The sequence below is a fragment of the Zootermopsis nevadensis genome, unplaced genomic scaffold (assembly GCF_977971745.1).
Source record: "Zootermopsis nevadensis isolate Lab colony 2312 unplaced genomic scaffold, Znev_1.0 Znev_ptg000009l, whole genome shotgun sequence".
In the NCBI taxonomy this organism is placed as follows: domain Eukaryota; kingdom Metazoa; phylum Arthropoda; class Insecta; order Blattodea; family Termopsidae; genus Zootermopsis; species Zootermopsis nevadensis.
In genome coordinates, this window is record NW_028259141.1 from 6097167 (window position 1) to 6116777 (window position 19611).

The 19611-nt window shown below is 36.3% G+C and overlaps 1 protein-coding gene across 1 annotated transcript; it reads left to right on the forward strand.

Annotated features, from left to right (window-relative positions):
• Positions 1-384: 384 nt before the first annotated feature.
• On the forward strand, positions 385-16127 carry SppL (signal peptide peptidase-like protein). Its single transcript, XM_022062958.2, has 11 exons — positions 385-581; positions 884-939; positions 1186-1263; positions 3906-4012; positions 4814-4933; positions 5518-5596; positions 5789-5901; positions 8193-8344; positions 9288-9565; positions 11927-12071; positions 12535-16127. Exons 2-11 carry the CDS (start codon positions 914-916, stop codon positions 12601-12603), a joined length of 1167 nt encoding a protein of 388 aa, XP_021918650.1. The 5' UTR covers positions 385-581; positions 884-913; the 3' UTR covers positions 12604-16127.
• Positions 16128-19611: the final 3484 nt, after the last annotated feature.

Sequence of the window (19611 nt, forward strand, 5' to 3'; positions counted from 1 at the left end):
CCAATAGTTGGAAAAGTATAGGTATGGGGATCTGGTAAGTTGTGGAAGCAACACACTAGATATCAGAAAGGAGGGACCGTGATGTCATTTGTATGGGGGGCAGGGGGTACGCTAATTGAAAATGCTTGTAAGAAATGCGCTACGGAACAAAAAAATGAATACAATTATTAAACTAATATTGTACGCGCAGTGTAAAGCTGGTGCAAGTGGACACGACGGCACGAAGTTGGCGGAAGAATACATTTGTGCTATGATTAGATTCACAAGGGTTGGAAGCTTTAATTCCTTCGAAATTAGATTTTGACGAACCTGATAAATTGTTTTATTTATGACTATATTTTGCGTGTGAGAGATTTATAGTCAGTGTAATGTCTGGGTTTATTGGAACTACTTCTCACGTGACCATGTTTACTAAAATGGCAGAATCTTGTTTTCTGTCGTAGAGGCTGTTTGTGAAATAATGTTCGTATTCGAAGAAACTGTTGGAAATATGACAAATTGATGGCGATTTTAAATCGGATATCTAAGGAGTTATACGGTTGTCGCCAGAAGTTCTTCATGGGGGAAAAGTTCTCTCTGAGGTAAGTTAATTATTTCATAGCTGAACCGTAAAAGAACTTTCTCATGATTAAAATGAGAACAAAGATGTGACACGCCTGAATCTGATAATAGTTGTGTTGTAGTGTTTGTGTGTACAAGAACTGTGTCATGTTAGCACTAAGAAGTCAGTGATCCGTGCTTCATTAGAGATTCGATGTTGCTGCAATATGTGGTGAAGTTGCAGATTGTGCCAATGAATTCATTACCTGTAGGTTCGTCGGGCAATATTGCCATTTGAATATGACATCTGTTCATTGTTGGTGTTGACCCCTGCTTATTGCAGGTGCTAGCGACGCCAGGCGCCGTCCTTGCAATGGCCACACCAGTGGATTACCAGTGGTAAGTGCATTAACTTTATAGGTTAGACACTATAAGATATACCCAGGATTTAACGTTTCACATCAGAGCAGAAACAAAAACGTTTTGTGTTTATAATGCAAAGCATGTATAGATGTAACAGAGAGAGCAAGAAATATGGAACCAGATAATATAATGAGTAATATTTTATAAAGCCAGAGGGAGGTTAAGTTTTAAATTTTTTGAGTCCACAGCATTGAAAATCAGCTTTTATGTTGCTTTCTTTAGGGCTTACTCCATCATGGATTCTTCACGGGTCTCTACATTTCTCATCTCCATTCTGCTTATTGTGTATGGCAGCTTCAGGTAAGTTAATTTTTTAGTGAATTTTGGAGGAATTTAGAAATTGTCATAGACCATATTTTTATATTACTGCCCATGACCTTTTCTTCTTTTGTTGTAAGTGGTCTCATAATAATGGTGCACAAAATGTTACTCTATAGGGTGTTTAGTACATGTTCTGTGTATGTATGTAAATGGTGAAAGTCAATATATATGTTAATCAGCAGCAGAACCAAACTTTTAAGGACATTAGAAAGTATTGCAGTTGGGTGAAAGTCTTTCTCATATGCAGGTAAGGCTTGTTTTGTTTTGTTTTACATCTACTGTCAAAAGCAAGTTGTTTTATTGTGAAGGAAGCAGAAAGAACCAGAAAGGAAGCTTTAATCATGAACAGAAATACTTTGCATTTGTGGACCTAGTTGTAGAAATATATAAAACTGATTGGCACAATTTCCTGCCAAGTAGGCAGACTGTGTTGGTTCATAGCTTTGGAATATCATGACATTTGATATGTTTTTGTAGGAGAGAAATATATTTGTTATCTTAAAAAACTTACTAATGTGAATCCTTTTCAGATATGAAATAATGTTATTTAGAAGTACATATGTTGTGAAAACTTAGACTGGTTAATGCAGTTTGAAGAAATAATTGCTGTTTACGCCAAGAATCCAATGAAACTTGTAAATATAAAATATGTAGTTATTAATTGATGAAGTAGATTTGTACATATATTTACCATTGGACTTCAAAAGGTTTGAAAGTTTGAAGAGAATTTATAAGGTGGCATCCAATGATTTTAATGGCTAGATATTTAGTTGGGTATAGATTACCAGATATTGATTGTATTATGGTAGATTAGACCTAAGGAAGGGATAAAACATGTGAGATTTACAACCTGATTTCTTGTATTTGGGATTATTAAGAATTATGATATCATTGGATAGAAGCTTTATTATACCCAATTCTAAAATGGGTGATAATCAACTTAATTCAGAATATTACCCTACCTTCTCTGAAATAGCTGATCGTCATTCATCTAGTAAAATTCATTTTGTTTTATCAGACTCAAAGATTCATAACAGTGTTTACAAGAGCCTGCCACTGGACCTTAATCTCACACTCTATAGCTTTAAGATTTAATATTATCCTTCTCTCTATTCCTATGTGTACAGCCTACTTTGTTTTTTTTTTTGTTATGATAGTAAGGCTTATTATGTCAACATGTTTGACTGTGTCCATTTTTACATTTACCTTCAGCAACTTTTGTATTAATTGGTCGGTTTGCATAGAACTTTGCGTGAAAGTCATGCTTTACTGACCCCTAACATTAGCAGCACCAATATGGTGACTGTATGCCCTTTTAAGGCAGGAACAATATTGTTCACTGAGATTTTGTGTTGTGATAGCACTAATAACACCAGGTGGGCAGCTTATTAATAATCTGATTCTCAGTTCTTGTATGATCCCACCAGATCATGAAACAAGAATCTGGTTTTGCAGGTGATTTTGTTTTCATTGTATGTATAAAGTGTGGTTAATAAGGGGGCAATACACATTGAAACTGTCACTTTTGAAGTGCAGAAAATTGCCATACATTACATGAAAACAAGATAGTAGCTTTGTTGTGTGTCTAGAAATGTTGTTTCTAGATGTCTTTAAAAAACGGGACAGTGGAACCACGGTTCCGGAGAATTTGATGTAAATACGTCTATACGGTAAGGAGTTTATATAGTGGCTTTATTCTAAATATTTTCTTTATGCCCGCTTTACAATTGATTAAAATTTGAGTAAGACAGCACTGCCTACCTTGAATTAGTTACGCTTAAGATGGGTCTGTTGTAGCTGAAATATGTTATAAAATTCCATATAGACGTATTTATGTCAAAAGTATTTATACACATGGCAAAGTTGTTGTCTTGTAGTAACAAAAGTGTCCTGCTAAATCATTTTTTTAGTTCTTGAAGTGAATGAAGTTTATTTACATACATTTTATTTTCTAGCATACCCCATAAATGAAAGTCCCAAGTACTTAAATTGGATAAGTGGGCAGGCCACAACTTATAACTTGTTTACCAAAAACTTCAGTTGACGTATTCATAGAATTATTAGTTGTATGTGCTGAAGCACTTCCCTGAATGAAATGCCCATGTTTTGTCATTTTAGGTCAGTTGAACAAAATAAGGGTGTCAGAATGAATCTCACTCAATGATCAGAATTTATTGTTTTGTCAAGAAAATTGACCATGTCATTTTCTGAGCACTAATTTTACAAGACTCTCTGACATTCTCATCATGTACAAGCACTTCATGAAAAGATGAGGATTTTCTGTGGACCAATGTAAATCACAGATTTCTGAAACCACCTGCAGTATTGAATTTTTGCTTCACAGTCTGAAGGCAGAAGATTATGCACAGCTGTTGTTTGTGGGATCGTAATGTTAACAATTTTGTTGCAACATGGAGTGTACTTCGTGATGTTTCACATTGATGATCCAAGTAGCATAGCTTTCTCAGTTTGCTTCTAATCAAGTGCCAGTATTGTTCAGTTTGTGCATGTCCTTTCTGGGTTTTATTTTTGTGTAAAATTGATCCTGTTTGAGTCACAATATAAGTAAGTGCACAGTAACTTTTGTGGTTATGCTGTAAAGAGCAACATCTTTTTGACAGGTCGCTGAATATGGAGCAGGAGGCCCGTGAACGAGAAAAGGAGAAGGAACGAACGCAGAGTTTGACTGGCCTTCCAGCAGCAGCAGGAGGACCTAGTGGTGACAATAGTAATTTCTTTTTATATCAGATATCATGAAATACAGAAGTAATCCAGAACTTTGAACATGTATAAGGCTAGGCTAATATTATCTTAGCTTAGTTTTATGGATTTATAATTGTTGTTACTATTATTGTTATAATAATCACCACTACCACTATGTGACATTTTCTGTTGTAACTTTTTAATTTGTTATTTTCATATGTAAGTAAATCACGATTGATGCACTGTAAGTTGCCTATATGTGAAAACTGAAATTACTGCACTCAACTTATGTCCATAACCTATATAAGACATTTCTTCTTCCGTTTCTTGACCATTACTTCGGTCTTCCGGTGCCTAATATTTTCTTCCATTCTTCTCTATTTTCCCATCCTTCTGGAAGTAGTTTCCACTCTATCATGGTTCTTGTAATTCTGTCGTTCCACCCTGGTCTCGGTCTTCCTCTCTTCCTTCTCTCTTATTTGCCATTTCATAGTCTTCTTTGGTAACCTTTCCTCCTCCATCCTTTGCACGTGTCCATACCAAATCAGTTGTCTTTTCTCTATCTCCTCAGTTATATCTCGATCCACCCTCGTGATTTCTCTAATCCTTTTGTTTCTCACTCTCTCTCTTCTGGATGTTCCAGCCGATTAATCTTTTTTAAAACTAAAATTAGTCGGTGAATTAGGTTTAGTTGGTACAGTGTCAGTGCAACAGATTTTATAATACAGTTGCATTTGTTAAATTGTAGCCACTTAAAAAAATTTCAGATCTTGAAACCCACTACCTCGTATTCCTGTTGGTTAATGTGTGTTTTTTTGCGTTGCAGATGTGCAGACCCTTGACACAATGCAGGCTTTGTGTTTGCCTTTGGGAGCATCGATTTCACTGCTAGTAATGTTCTTTTTCTTTGACTCTATGCAGATGTTGTTCGCGATCTGTACAGCAAGTAAGTCATAAGTATTTTAGTGTCCTCTTTCTTTATGTTATAAGAAAATATGGTCTTATGGTATGATGTGTATGTTTCTCTAATATCTTCTGAGACCACTCCATCTTTGTACTTTTCAATTTCCTGGGTTTTTTATTTTTTAAGTGGAAGTCAAAATTTAGAATATCTGTGACACCCCAGAAGACAGAAATCTTTATACTAAGAATCACCCTGATGACGGAGGCAGTATGACCTCCGAAATGTTGGTAAACATCGACCAGACTACACAGCGCAACAACCCAGAAGTCAGAAATCTTCATTAAACAGATTGTTTTTTCTAAGTAGTTTGCATCATATGTGTACAAGGAATGGTAGATACTCTCATAAGTACCAAGCTGTAGTTAGAATTTGTTATACTGATCTTATGTCTAAAAATGCACAGCTGGAATCTTTATATGAAGGTGATTTATCAGTTTAATGTGTTTAAATTACTCGACTCCATTCGCTGTTTTCTGCTCATGTATTTTGGGCATTTGTTTCTTCATTGCTTTGTAAAAGTCTTGTTTGTTGTGAGTAATGCTGTGTGTTCTGTTCTTATTTTTCAGTAATTGCTACTGTGGCTCTAGCGTTCCTTCTTTTACCTATGTGCCAGTATGTGATCCGGCCATGTTCTGATGGAAATAAGTAAGTTAAGAGATGATGTTACAGATAATTTTACACTTGATGGATTTATTGGTGATCTTTATACAAGTACTTCAGCAGAGGCTTAATTATTATAATCCAGGAAGACTGCAAGTGCTGCTGACACAATTATTATTAATGTGACACCAATCATCAGATTAGTCTTCATTACCAGTGATATATTTTTATTTGCAGGATCTCATTCGGGGTATGTGGACGATTCACTGGTGCCGAACTTCTCTCCTTTTCATTAGCCGTTTTCATTGTATGCATATGGGTTCTGACTGGGCATTGGTTACTAATGGATGGTAAGTTATTCATTAATTTTACACATAGTGAATTTCTTTTCTTAAAATAAAATTGTTTACTCTTAATGTAATAAGCCTAGTAGCTGGAAAACAAGTTTTCCTCCAAGTGCTTATTAGAGAAATAACAAAAAACATTCAAATCCCAATACAGCACCCTTCTGTATACTGCAACTCTCACATTGCACCAGTGAAATCAAAGAATCATAAATATCTATGTAATTTCAAAGGGAATTTATTGGTAAAGCACTACCCGTGCTAGCTGCCATCTAGCAATGTCTTATCATAATACAAATATACCATTAAGCGTGAAATCAAGTTCAATACAACCCCATACCAGTTTGTTTCCACCGGCTATAAACGCAGCTCCTTCAAATATCCAGTTGTGGACAACAGCAACTTCTGCATAAATAAAACTTACTTGGGGGGTAATAAACCACCTGTAGCACCTCTAGGATTGAGTTGGTTTTTTACTTCGGGTCAGTGGCATAACTGGCGACGTTGAAAATTCAGGCAGTTACAATAAATTAACTTGATACTGGCAGGAACGTTGATTTGAAAATGTAAACGATACAGATAGTAAGTAAGCTGCATACAGTAAAGTAAAGTAAAGCTGTCCCACTATACGCCATGCAGGCGCTTGGGGGGGAGTGGAGGTATAGTTCCTACTCTTTCTTGACCTCGGCACTAGATGGGGGTGAGGGGTCGGCATCACGCCCCGGCCGCGCTTTACCCCCAGGAAAGGACCCCGGTACCCATTGTAGAGGAGGCTGGGTGGGCCCCAGAGCCTGTCTGGACGCAGAGGCTAGAGGAAAAATCCTCTGCCCTCGTCAGGGATCAAACCATTCCGTAGCCAGGCACTATACTGACTGAGCTATTAAGATGCATACAGTGACAGTTAAAATTCCAAGAATTTGGGTGAACCGTTATAGGTCCTCCCCTTTTTCACTGTTTACGTGGGCTAGTGGATTCTTCCATTATGTAATTTCACACAAATGGATGTTTACATCAAAGTCATCATGAAAGTATTGAATGTTAGAATTAGACTGGAAGTATGAAAAAGCTATTTATAAAGCAGAATTGTTCTACTGTAGTAGAAAATCATCCAGTTGCTTGTAAGACTTGAGGTTCTCACAGCGGTGAGTATGAAGATTTCCGTCTTCTGGGTTGTTGCGCTGTGTAGTCTGGTCGATGTTAACCAACGTTTCACAGGTCATACTGCCTCCGTCATCAGGGCGATGAGTATGAAGATTTCTGTCTTCTGGGTTGTTGCGCTGTGTAGTCTGGTCGATGTTAACCAACGTTTCAGAGGTCATACTGCCTCCGTAATCAGGGCAATGACGCACTGATGAAGGAGGCGCGGCGCAACAACCCTTAAGACAGAAATCTTCATCCAGTTGCTTGCCTTACTTACAGGTGGTAGTGATTATACTAGAAGTACAGAAACTGCTGTTTTTTCTCACAACATTTATGGATATTTGGATGCTTTGTATGAGTCATGATTAAGTAAGTGAAAAAATGTGATTTTCTCTTCCATGCTGGCCTGTACGTTAACCCATAAAAGTCTCTTAAATTTGTTTTCATATACATTTTAACTTGCTAGATTGTCTTGAGATTTACTTCGTACTGTACTTCCGTCTTACCATCCCCTTTGTTGCGCATCCTTATCTAAACTGGACAAAGGAGTTTGAGTTTATATAGCCCATTTAGAGGAAGACAAGATGAAATGTAATAAATTCAGAAATATGTGAAATGGTTGCCGTGGACTCACAAGAAACAAAAGCATAGAAGAGGCTAGTGTCACTGAGACTTATGAAATTAAAGATCGGAGATTACAATGTAAACTTTTGAACAAGTTATCAAAATGTTTTGTTGTTAAGTGGAACTCGTGAGAATACTGTGGAAATAATTATTGTCGCAAAGCTTGTGCAGTTGAAGTTGTTTGTTGTGTAATGTAGGTTTTCAGGGATAGGCTTTGTTCTATGTTTATAGCTGTTCAGTGTCTCAGCAGACATTGCAGTTTGCCATCTTTAAAATGTAGACAGGGTTGCTTGGAAGTTTTGTGTAGGGCAAGCAGTGAGTTAGTAGCAGGATTTTATGGCGCTGGTTGGTGGAGCGGGAACGGGCTGCTATACAGTGGGAGAAGTGTGTGTGGTTAGGAGAAGAGGCCATGGCTTATCCCTGGAAACTGAAGTTATACATTGTGAAAACAAATTATTCATGGTATGAATTACTTTGCATAGAATTACAGTTTGAGTTCAGTTATAATTAATGTGATTTGTTCTGTTTGCTAGCGATGGGGATGGGTCTGTGTGTGGCTTTTATTGCCTTTGTGCGCCTTCCAAGTCTGAAAGTGTCAACATTGCTACTGACTGGACTACTTATTTATGATGTATTCTGGGTATTTTTCTCATCTTATATCTTCAATACCAACGTTATGGTAAAGGTAAGATGCAGTGTTATTTATGTTATGTGGTTCTTGTATTTACAGGGTAGCACATAATTAATTACAAGTAGGAAAGCGTGTGAGTATTCTAAGCACATTTTATGATTCCTTGGTTGCAATTCATGCACCAGCTGAATATTGTTTGGAAAAAAAAAAATTAAGTCCTGTGTCAAGATTCACTGCAGCTGTTTGGGTGTTAAAATTTATATGAAATTCTCTCTACATCAATGAAAGTTAGAACTAGTGTGTGAAATAACAATTCAACAATTGGCACAAGCTGCTTTCCAGGCTGTATAGCAGTTTGTAATAATTCCCCAACCCTTTGCTTTATTTCTTTGAAAAAAAGAAAACTAATAAAAGAATCAAATTATTTCAGAACCTGGTGCCTGTTTTAAGTACAAAATACAGGAAAAATTTAGTACACCCTACCTCTTTGTGCCAAAAGAATTATCGTCTTTACTGCCATTTTAGGTCTGAAATTCTCAAACTATGTTTCTAGTGTTTTCCTATGAGTTCTCTGGTATTGTGTGGATAAATTTCTGTATTTTATTTTAGTATAAATACCACCCTAGTTTAAAACATAATAATAAAATAGCAATGAAAGATGTTTTGCCCATAAGGATGTCTTCTCAGATCTGGTTATACAATATGTAAAGAAAGGTTTTAATACTTACCAGATGTGTATTCCTGGCAATGATAAACTGTCAGCTTGATGCGAATGTATCCCCTTTCATTATCTGATATCTAATTCTGTGTTGCAATGCCCTTCAGAAGCAGAGAGTTATTTTCCTGTTGAAGTAATTACATGCCTTTAATTAAACACAAAGGTTCATTACCGCGTTCTATAGACCCTTTTACTGGACCATGTCTGGATCCATAGTGTTTCATTTTAAGACTGTAGTAGTGTAAGTTGTCACCATGTCTTTGTACTGCTTTGATTTAGGTTGCAACAAGGCCGGCAGAAAACCCTGTGGGCTTAGTGGCTCGTAAACTTCACCTCGGAGGTGTCGTAAAGGAGGCCCCTAAACTGTCGTTACCAGGAAAACTTGTGTTCCCTAGTATCCACAACTCAGGACACTTTTCTATGCTGGGTCTTGGTGATATAGTCATGCCTGGATTGCTTCTTTGCTTTGTTCTCCGTTACGATGCCTATAAAAAGTCTCAGCTGGTGCATCTCGGAGAAACTGGTGTTCCTCCACCGAAGCATTTCAACAAGCTCAGGTATTGTGGATTTAAGATTATTAATTTTCTGTAGCATATGGATATGCAGGGTTAAAGTACGTTATGTATGAAATATTTTAAAGTGTTTTGTAGCTGATGCAAAAAAGTAGCTGTCATCAAATTGCATGCTTCAAGATCACAGCACAGTGCAGACAGGTTTATTAAACTGAACGTCATAATATGTAAAGAATGAACTTGTTTTGCTTAAAAGTAAATTTTGCACAAATGAAATTGAGTAAAGTATTTAACTTATTTGTATTTGTTTTCCAATGTAGATCATGATTGTCTAATGTCTTGAAATTTGTTGAGTACTTTTGTGGTTTAAATTTGAAGGTCAGGCTGACATGACCTTTCAGTTATGTGATTACATTATTAACTTTATGAATAAAAATTATTTTACAATTTAAATATGAATTCATAGGTTGATCGGTACTCCTCCCCGAATATTGTCAGGGTGATTAAGTCGAGAAGAATGAGATGGGCTGGGCATGTAGCGCGCATGGATGGGGCAAGATGTATGGGTACTGGTTGGGAAGCCTGAGGGGAAGAGACTGCTGGGGAGACCTAGTCGTAGATGGGAGGATAATCTCAGGCGGGATCTATGGGAGATAGGAGTTGAAGGAGACTGGATTTTGTTGGCCCAGGACAGGGTCCGGTGGAGGGCTTTGGTTAATTCGGTGATGAACCTTCGGGTTCGGTCAGCCATCTAGTTAGTTCATCAGTTGTTCGACTATGCTCTTTAAACCGCAGTGTTTATTCAGCAGTGAATAACATGGGAAAAGGATTATTTATGGTGAGTATGTAAGAATTTAGAGGAATCAGTAGTTGTTTATTTGAAGGTTCTGTTTAGGTATTCACCTAGAGAGACTGAGGAAGACAATGTGAATCTTCTGACTTGACCTTCACTGCATGTGAATGCAGTGTCCATAAGTTCTGTATGTTAAAATTTATAATTGTTATATTTGTCAGGAAGTTGTGCAGAACATGGATATATGGCATACAAGAGTGGAAAGAATACTCCATATGGAGTAAAGCTCAGTTTGATTTTTATGGAAAGTGGGGGTTATATTCAACCGAACTCATATTAACCTAACAACTAATGGTGTAGATGTGTAGTACCTTGTAAATTCCTTCAATATTAGAGATGAAACCCGGTCAGGAAAGCTAGCAATGGCTGGGGGTTTGTCGTGCTGACCACACGTCAGCCTATATCTGGTTGGATGATCGTTCACCTCTGCTTAGGCATGTGAATGTGAGGCCAGCAGTCAAGCTAGTCGGCTTTGGATCTCTGGAGCTGTTACGCCACGGATAAAATAATTAGAGATGAAACAGACATGTCCTCCCCATTTTGCACTTATTTCAAATAAAGAGTGCATAACATTACTGTTACATATCATGAGGATTGTTATTTGGAACTTCAAGTGATGCATATTTAAAAATATATCTTTGTCAGTGATGGATTTATATATGTAGTAAGTGAGCATCAAGATTCTGTGTACTAAGATATCAAGATTACAAAGATCAAGTTTGAAAGTTTTGTTTGCTCAGAAATGAATTTCACCTTGCCACTCTGGAATAGAACAACAGGCTAGAAATGTCATTTTACAAGGCCGTTAGCACGTAAAAGCAAATTCAGTGTGTCATGCAGTATTACTGAAATTATATTGTAGCTTTGGTGTGAAATTTTATTCCATGCACGTTCTGAGGTAACATGTTCAACATTTGTTACCGTACATTTCAGTTGTAACAGCTGAAATTGTGACAGTGTAGTGTTAACTCAGTACAGTTTGAACTGCGTCTGCGATTTACTTCTCATGATTTCTGTTGCCACATTGTCACTTTATATACCTTTTTGAGACTTCCTCCACTGGAGCTCTGTTGTTTTGTCTCGGTTGTACTGGAGTCTGGATTTACGTGACCCTCTTTGTGATAATTTTGTTTTTAGTCACATTTGCATCTGAAAGTTTCAGTAATCCATCTGTTAGCTTTGCGATGTCTGTCTGTTCACGTAGAAACTCTTGAAGCACCGAGTGGCTTATGGTGCATTCCGATTTGGTTCAGTTTACAAAGCAATAATGGGCACTTTACATGAGACTTACACACATTTCTGCGTGCGTAAATGACAGTGGGGAATCCCTAGCCAGACAGTCAACCATGATACTCACTTTGGGGAAATACTCCATGATGACATCTTGCCCCCGCTAAAGTCGTACAACTCTGACGTCACTGGCACCATTTTCAAAGGTCAAAGAATATTTTAATTTGGAAAAAGCTTATCTTATACTAAAATGTGTACAGAGATATGAGTGATACATCAATTTTTAACACAGAATACTTGTATAATCTCTGAATCCTCCACAGCTACTTCCACTGCTCTCTGATTGGATACTTCTTAGGCCTGCTGACAGCAACTGTCTCATCAGAAGTGTTCAAAGCAGCACAGCCAGCTTTATTATATTTGGTGCCCTTCACATTGCTTCCCCTTCTTACTATGGCCTACTTGAAGGTGAGCATGCTTATAACATAACCTAACCTATTCACATATTCTTTATCTTGGCACAAGATTTAGGTAAGCCATCAACTACGCCTCCAAAGATGGAGAGAAGCTGTCACTTTTACCTCCATAAATAGAGAGAAGGTTGGGTATGCCCAAAATCAAAAAATCAAGTTTGGTTATGTGGGAAAAATATTGGGTGATTTTTTTGAGACTCGGGAACCAGTCAGAATTTTTTACTTTGAAATTAATGGGAATTTTGTTTTTATTTTCAAATTTTTACCTTATAAACAGTTTTCATTGAATGGATTACATTCATAAATCAAGGGATGGATGTATTTTGTTTCAAATTGAGTTTGTAATAATAAATGCTTCATTCCTTGACTGTATTAATTAATTGTTTCATCTGCTTCGTTTGTGGTATATGTCCTGTTGTGATCTGAGATTTACATTTACTTCCTGTATCTCATTTTAGGGCGACTTGAGACGAATGTGGAGCGAACCATTCATCGTACATCCTCCGTCAAAACATTTGGAAGTCTGACAAGACATGTCATCAGTTCTCATGCTCTGCAATTTAGCCTGTTGTGGTGGAACTGCTGCTGCATCGGCTGTGCCTGTTGTATTTAAGTGATCGGAGTGAATGAGCAGAAAAACAGTGTCCTGTATATTTGTTTTCTGTTGTTGAAAATGTGTTAAGTTGTGAACGAGCTGAAGATATACATTCCTTATTCAGCTTGTTGGAACTGCATTTGTCTGTTAGAACAATGACAGAGCAAAGGAAGTCTTCATCGGACGTGTTTATCCAGCCACACCATTCTTCATTTGTTCATTCCAACATAAATAATGGAATAAATCTAGCAACACAGGAAACTGTCAGTTCAGTCCAATATGCCTGTGCTGATATCACTGACAAAATTTAAAACAAATATTTTGATTACCACCTACACCCGACAACCCCACAAAATCTATAATGCCTATTTCATTTTGTGCATTAGTTGGAAGAGAAGGCCTACTGTAATAATACTCGTTGCTGTATTACATGATCTTGACCTGCGGTGAGTATGCATGTATGTTTATATGTCGATTAATGTAGGTTAAATCGATTTTTACTTTTGTTGATTTTAGGATGTCCATTATGTTCTGTTACTTTAATGAAACTGATTTTATATTGCATTTTATTACTGAAATAGTGATTATGTTGAGGTGGTGATGTGTTCTTGATTAAATATGTGTTTCTTGCGATTGTAAAAATGAGATTGATTTCGCGTGAAATTGTCCAGCAAGTGACAAGAAACATTAAAGGTGAGCAAAACCAGGAGGGTACAGTGGGAACTGTAATGTTATTATTTTAGTAAGGTATTATACTCATTTATCATTTCATTTAATATTTAAATACAAGAGTGAGATTGTAGGATTTGAGGTTTTGGTGGTGGTAAGTCTGAAGATGGCTGTTTTCTGGGTTGTTGCCCTGTGTAGTCTGGTAGAAGTTTACCAACGTTTCGGTGCCCTGATGATGGAGGCAGCAAGGACCTCTGAAACGTCGGTAAACTTCTACCAGACTACACGGTGCAACAACCCAGAAAACAGCCATCTTAAGAGTGAGATTAATTAAAAGAAAATTATATAAAATTGTCATTGGCATTTTGATATTTGCCTACTTAAAATATGGTTTTCAGCTTGTAAAGTTAGTGATAAGTAAGTAATTCAGAATTATTTAATGTATTCCATAACTCTAGTCACACATGTTTGTTTCTTAACAGCCTATCTACAACAAAAAGCAAACATATGGTAAGTGTCTGAAATGTCTAAGAAGTGTTTTTTCTTATGTCTCTCTTTACTTAACAGTGCCACTGTATTTACTTGAATGAAAGATAACTTAACCTTAAATGACCTCCCCTACCCCCACCCCCACTAAGAAATATCTGTCAGGGAAGTTATTGTAAAAAAAAATGTATTAATTTCGTAACAATTGCTACAAACGTGTGATAGATAATAAATACTTAAAAAACGTGTGAAACATTACATGTATTAAATCACTTTCTTCTTTGTGATATTGCTGTCACTAAAATTTATCCAGTTTCAGTTATTAGTCCCACTGTTTTCATTATTCCTGTCTTCTTTCTAAGCCTAACTGTCTCACACATTGTCCTTTAAATCACTCCACAGGTGAAATTCTAACTATGTTAAGTCAGGAGGCTGGGGTGATACTCCATATTTCCTCTTTACCCTCTCCATCTCCATGGGAAGCGAGCATTGATTCACATGGTTTTGGTAATGCGGTGGCTGATCGTCATGTTGAAAATAAGTCTTCATCAGAAATCAAATCATTGATGCACATTATGATGCCCTACAATACTGATAAATTGGAAGTACTTGTGACAGTCGCTTCAAAGAAAAATGGCTCTGTCATTTCTCTGAAAGACAGACTGCACTACACTGATATCCCTGATAAATTGACTGCTTGTTTTTCTGTTACGCACGGACTTTGTGGAACCAGTACGCATGGTTGTGACGATTGACAGTACCGTTAAATTTAAAAGTTGCTTCGCAACAGTTGAATGTGGATAAGATACATTGCCTTCACACCAGTCACAAAATTCAAGTGGCAAGCTGGATTGTCTTCAGTGTTGGTATGTATGGTTTCCACTTCTCACTGTGTAAAATGTGATTAACACTGATTTTACAGACACGTCTGAAAACTCTAAGATACATTTTAATGTTATTCTTCCTTTTATGCCTAGGTCTTCTAAGTGGTCCTTTCCCTCAGGCTTTACAACCAAAATTTTATACGCATTTCTCGTCTCCATCATACATGCTACATGCCCCATCCTTTTGATCCTCCTCACAGGGGGACGATTAGCCACTTGAATTCGGAGCGAAAGTCCAACATTTCAGAGACTATCTACGAAGGAATGATTTTATGAACTGTGTGTTAACGAGCCAATAGCTGTGAATACTGACGCATATATCTTTACAATATGAAAAATACTGTCTTTTGGGTTGTAGCGCTATGTTGTGTGGTCGAAGTTTACTGACATTTCAGGAACACTGATAAACTTACCAGACTACACAGTACTACCAAACGTTGTAGTCGAGTGGTTTGCTTTCCTGCTTTGTATTCGGGAGGTCCCGGGTTAAAGTTTTAACCCGGAGCCCTGCTAACATGAGTTTCTTGTGGTTTTCCTCAGTCCTTCCAGGAAAATGCTGGAATAGTACCAAAAATTAGGTCACAAGTACTTCCTTCCACATCCTTTCAAATTCATTATTCACTGTTATCCTTTCATATGATACTATATAGTCCAGATCCTGAAAGTGTCATTAAATAAACCAAAAAATAAAATTAGCACCTGAAATACTGTATCCTTTACAATAATTTTGATTCAACCATACTGGAAATAATCATAAATATTTTGTTTTGTTATTTATAACCCGAATGTGATATCAGCACAGCAGAGTTTATTCTTGTCCTTGACGGCATACGTACATTTCATTCATCAACTTATAAGCATTGTTATGTGTGTTAAAAGATTCAAGTACTGTGACGTTAGCAGATTATTTTTCAGGTTTATTACGGAATGAAAGGAAGACATCTGCTTACTCCAAGTAACCTTTGTATGTGGCATAGGAATAAGAAAAGAACAAGTTGCAAAGTGTACACATGACATTTTTATGTAAAATGGATTTGAAGTGGGAGTCAATTATTTTATTATTTATTATTTACAGATGGACATTTTCTTATTTCACCAAGATGTGTATAGACTTTTTTTAAAAAAAGTATTCTCTGTGTTGGTTTACCAGTTGTGTGAGTTTTTTATCCCTATGTTTTCACAGCGGTGAGTATGAAGATTTTTGTCTTCTGGGTTGTTACGCTGCGTAGTCTGGTCGATGTCATCATCGCCCTGACGACGGAGATAGTATGACCTCTGAAACGTTGGTAAACATCGACTAGAATACACAGCACAACAACCCAGAAGACAGAAATCTTCATTTTTTATTCCTAGTTTCACAAATTGTAATATGGAGGATTTTTATACACTTCTTAATTAAAAGGAATCTTGTTTACAATTAAGTATTTTTTAATGAGTTATTAGTTGGAAGTTGATTGTTATTCCACAGTTCAGCAAAGTTTCCAATATTCTCACTGATAACTTTATAGGTAACTGATACTGTCGCAATTCATGTTGAGAATTGTATTTCATCAGAGCGGATATCTGCAGCTCAGAATTTTGCAAAGCATTTTTAGTTTCATGTTGAAATGTGTTTATACCAAAGTCAGACTTTCAGATGTAATGACAGGGGAGTTCTAAATGTTTTCAGAACAAAGTGAAGAATTTTGCTATAAACGTAGCTCATCTTGTAAGTGCAGTTATTTATTGCATTATACATGATGTGTGGCGCCAAGTATCCAAATTTTAAGTCTTAAATGCACGTCAAATAGATTTTTATGTACCTCTTTTATACTAATTTCAATTAAATTCTGAAATAGTATATTAAAATATGCCATGACCACTTCCTACTGCAGTCACTGTACTATTTAAAAAAACTGGTTGTACTAGTTAAAGTGGTTGTGTGTTATTTTTAAAACATTTTATAATTATACATATTTCAAATTTCTCTGGCCGTTCAGAAGACTGACTTTGGTGTCTGGTTCATGATGGAGTGGAAGGAATTGTAATTTTATTTATTTGTTTCTTGTAAACGTAAATGGTAATTTTGGTCCCTGGTAATGTTTCTTGCAAAGAAAGAAATGTATCAACTATTTTTTTGTGTTTTGTATTGTAAAAATGTTGAATATTCATTCAACTTCATAACTCAATGAATGGAACGAAACCATGAATTGTCACTGTTTGATGCTTGATGTCCGCATGGTCTAGGTTTTGCACATTTCTGGCGGCACAACAATTGACGTAATCTCTTATTTGCTCTTTCAGAGGGAATCATTTGCGCTGCATCAAGTAGGTTGTGAATAGATGGATAAAGATTAATAATATTTCAGTAACCGGATGGAGTAAGCAAATTGACTTCAAAGAACTATTTTTATTTGTTCTTTATGTTTATTGTATCACACTTTCGAGTAAATGTCAACAGTCACATACAGAATGGAGGCTGTTTCGTATCTGTGAGAAAAAGCCTTGTGAAACGTGTTATATAATTATATGAGGGACCATAAATTATTCAGAAATTTAGTGTATATCCTGAACACAAGGCAAATATGGAAGGTGTAAAATGTTTATATATATATAACTAACTAACTAACTAGATGGCTTACCGAACCCGAAGGTTCATCACCGAATTAACCAAAGCCCTCCACCGGACCCTGTCCTGGGCCAACAAAATCCAGTCTCCTTCAACTCCTATCTCCCATAGATCCCGCCTGAGATTATCCTCCCATCTACATCTAGGTCTTCCCCTCAGGCTTCCCAACCAATATATATATAATATTATAGTTTCTGTTGGTTTTTAGTTCACGTATATGCAGAGGCTGATATTGCTAAAATAATTATTTTTTATGCATTCTTTGCAGGATGTACATAAAATGAATGCCTGTCTGCCTGATTCAACTCTCGAACCATTGAATGGAATTTTATGAAATTTGTTTTGGATGTTATGCCGTCGGAGGGTACCCAAGAAACGTACGTTTTAATTTCCTACAACGTGGCAGATACACGAGCTCCTTCGTGGGAATGATGCTAGTGCCAATTAATTTGTGGTCCTGAAGTGATGTATGGATTTATTAAAAATATACAGTTCTTTTTACAATAATTTTCTTTAGAACATGACCAGGATCTGAATGCACGATCATCCATGTACGAGTCCAGTACAATAGAGCTAATTTGCATTTTATTATATCATTACGGATTTACGTTACGTAAAGAAAATGTTAAGAACAGGAGATTTGTAAAGTTATAAATTAAATTAGTGTAAGTTAATGAATACTTTTTCTTTAAATTAATACATTTAGGGATATTTTGATACACTGAGTGTTCATAAATTAGTAAATGATTTCAAGGGTGTATAATTATTTATTTATAACACGCACACAAAAAAAAATGTGTGAACTTCTGTGACCACTTGTGAAAAATACTTCATGTTGTGCAGCTGTTTTGTACATGAATTTTTGACGTCTTATAAATAAATAATTACGCACCCTTCAAGTGATTCTGCTAATTTATAGACAGCTTTATATTGCAAGTTACATATTGCGCGTATTGAATAATTTCTAATATAGAAACAAAGTCGAGGCCTCCGATTTCTCACTCGGTGGCTTTCTCAGCAGTCGGTACTGGATAAACAAATTAATCAATAGAAAACAATGAAAACTGTGTTTAAAACATGTTTATGTATTTTTAGTGATGATAGGGGAAAATATGTAAATTGCACTGCAATATTTAAAGTATAAAGTGAAGCTTACATGGCAACTGAAGTTGGTAAAAGACTCTCGGGTTACAAGCCGCGTCAGGTGGCTGAACGGTGAATAAACCATGTCTCCTGCCGACGTTTCGAGAACAATCTCTGCTCTCATCAGGGCTACTGTGTAACAAATTATATCCTTTATAGCGTGCATGCCGATGGGAACTCATCTCATCAGCTGACATATTTAACGCTGTGTAATGGACATATATGCAAAAAAGTGAAAAAAGGGATGAGTCGTCAGACTCGGTTATAACAATGAATTTGCGTTTATTTTTGAGATGGTTACGTTCTGAAGTATCAGAATGACATGTCCGAAACTAGGTGAATTTTTTTATGTTATGTGTGTGCACTAGTAATTTGATTCCGTAAGGGAATATCCTGATCGGGTGTTCGTTTATAAGAATTCTATGGCTAAAAGTCAGTTTAAATACTCGGTCATTATAATTTCATATCCAGCTAAGTGAAGCTTATTTATATTTTGATTTTATACAATATAAGACAGGCAAAGATTTCAATAAAGTAAAGAGTGGTTTAAAATGAGAGCATATTTAAGATAAATTTATTATTTTTAACTTTTTAAAAGGAATCCACTTATTTGGATTTCTTATTCACCTTTAAGCTCTGATTCTCCAAATAATATAGATGGTGAAATAAACATTTTATGGGATGTATGGCATTTTGATGGTTGAGCAATGGAATATTAGAGTACCGCGTAATGTATCGAACTCTGAACTTTTTTATCGTGGTTTTATATAGACTGGAGAACAGTTTATATAACATAAGTTTTGAATTTCAGACTCATCAGGATTTGCAGTAACTTCTTGAGGTTGCGGAGGGTCCGGGATGTGCCGAAGCAGTGTTTCACAATTATTTCTGACCATGGAACCTTCCTGATTTTTAGAAATTATTAACGGAACGCCCACGCAAGGATGACAACAGGAATAAATCACAGGTATGGAAATGTCATGAATGGGGCAGGTTGTTTATGGTGTAATGAAATTGGAAACTATAGATAAAGGGGAAAAAAAATATAAATAAGCGATTCTGTCATTCCTGTTGTTTCGCTTATTGTCGCTGATATATTTCATGGTTTAAGTCTCAGAATTAAAATCTTTAGGATATTCCATTTGTGTCG

Excerpts from the sequence above, each read along its gene's own strand:
- SppL (XM_022062958.2), top strand. The coding sequence starts at position 914 with ATGGCCACACCAGTGGATTACCAGTG. Across the intron at positions 940-1,185 it reads ACACCAGTGGATTACCAGTG|GGCTTACTCCATCATGGATT; the intron begins GTAAGTGCATTA and ends TGCTTTCTTTAG. Across the intron at positions 5,902-8,192 it reads GCATTGGTTACTAATGGATG|CGATGGGGATGGGTCTGTGT; the intron begins GTAAGTTATTCA and ends TCTGTTTGCTAG.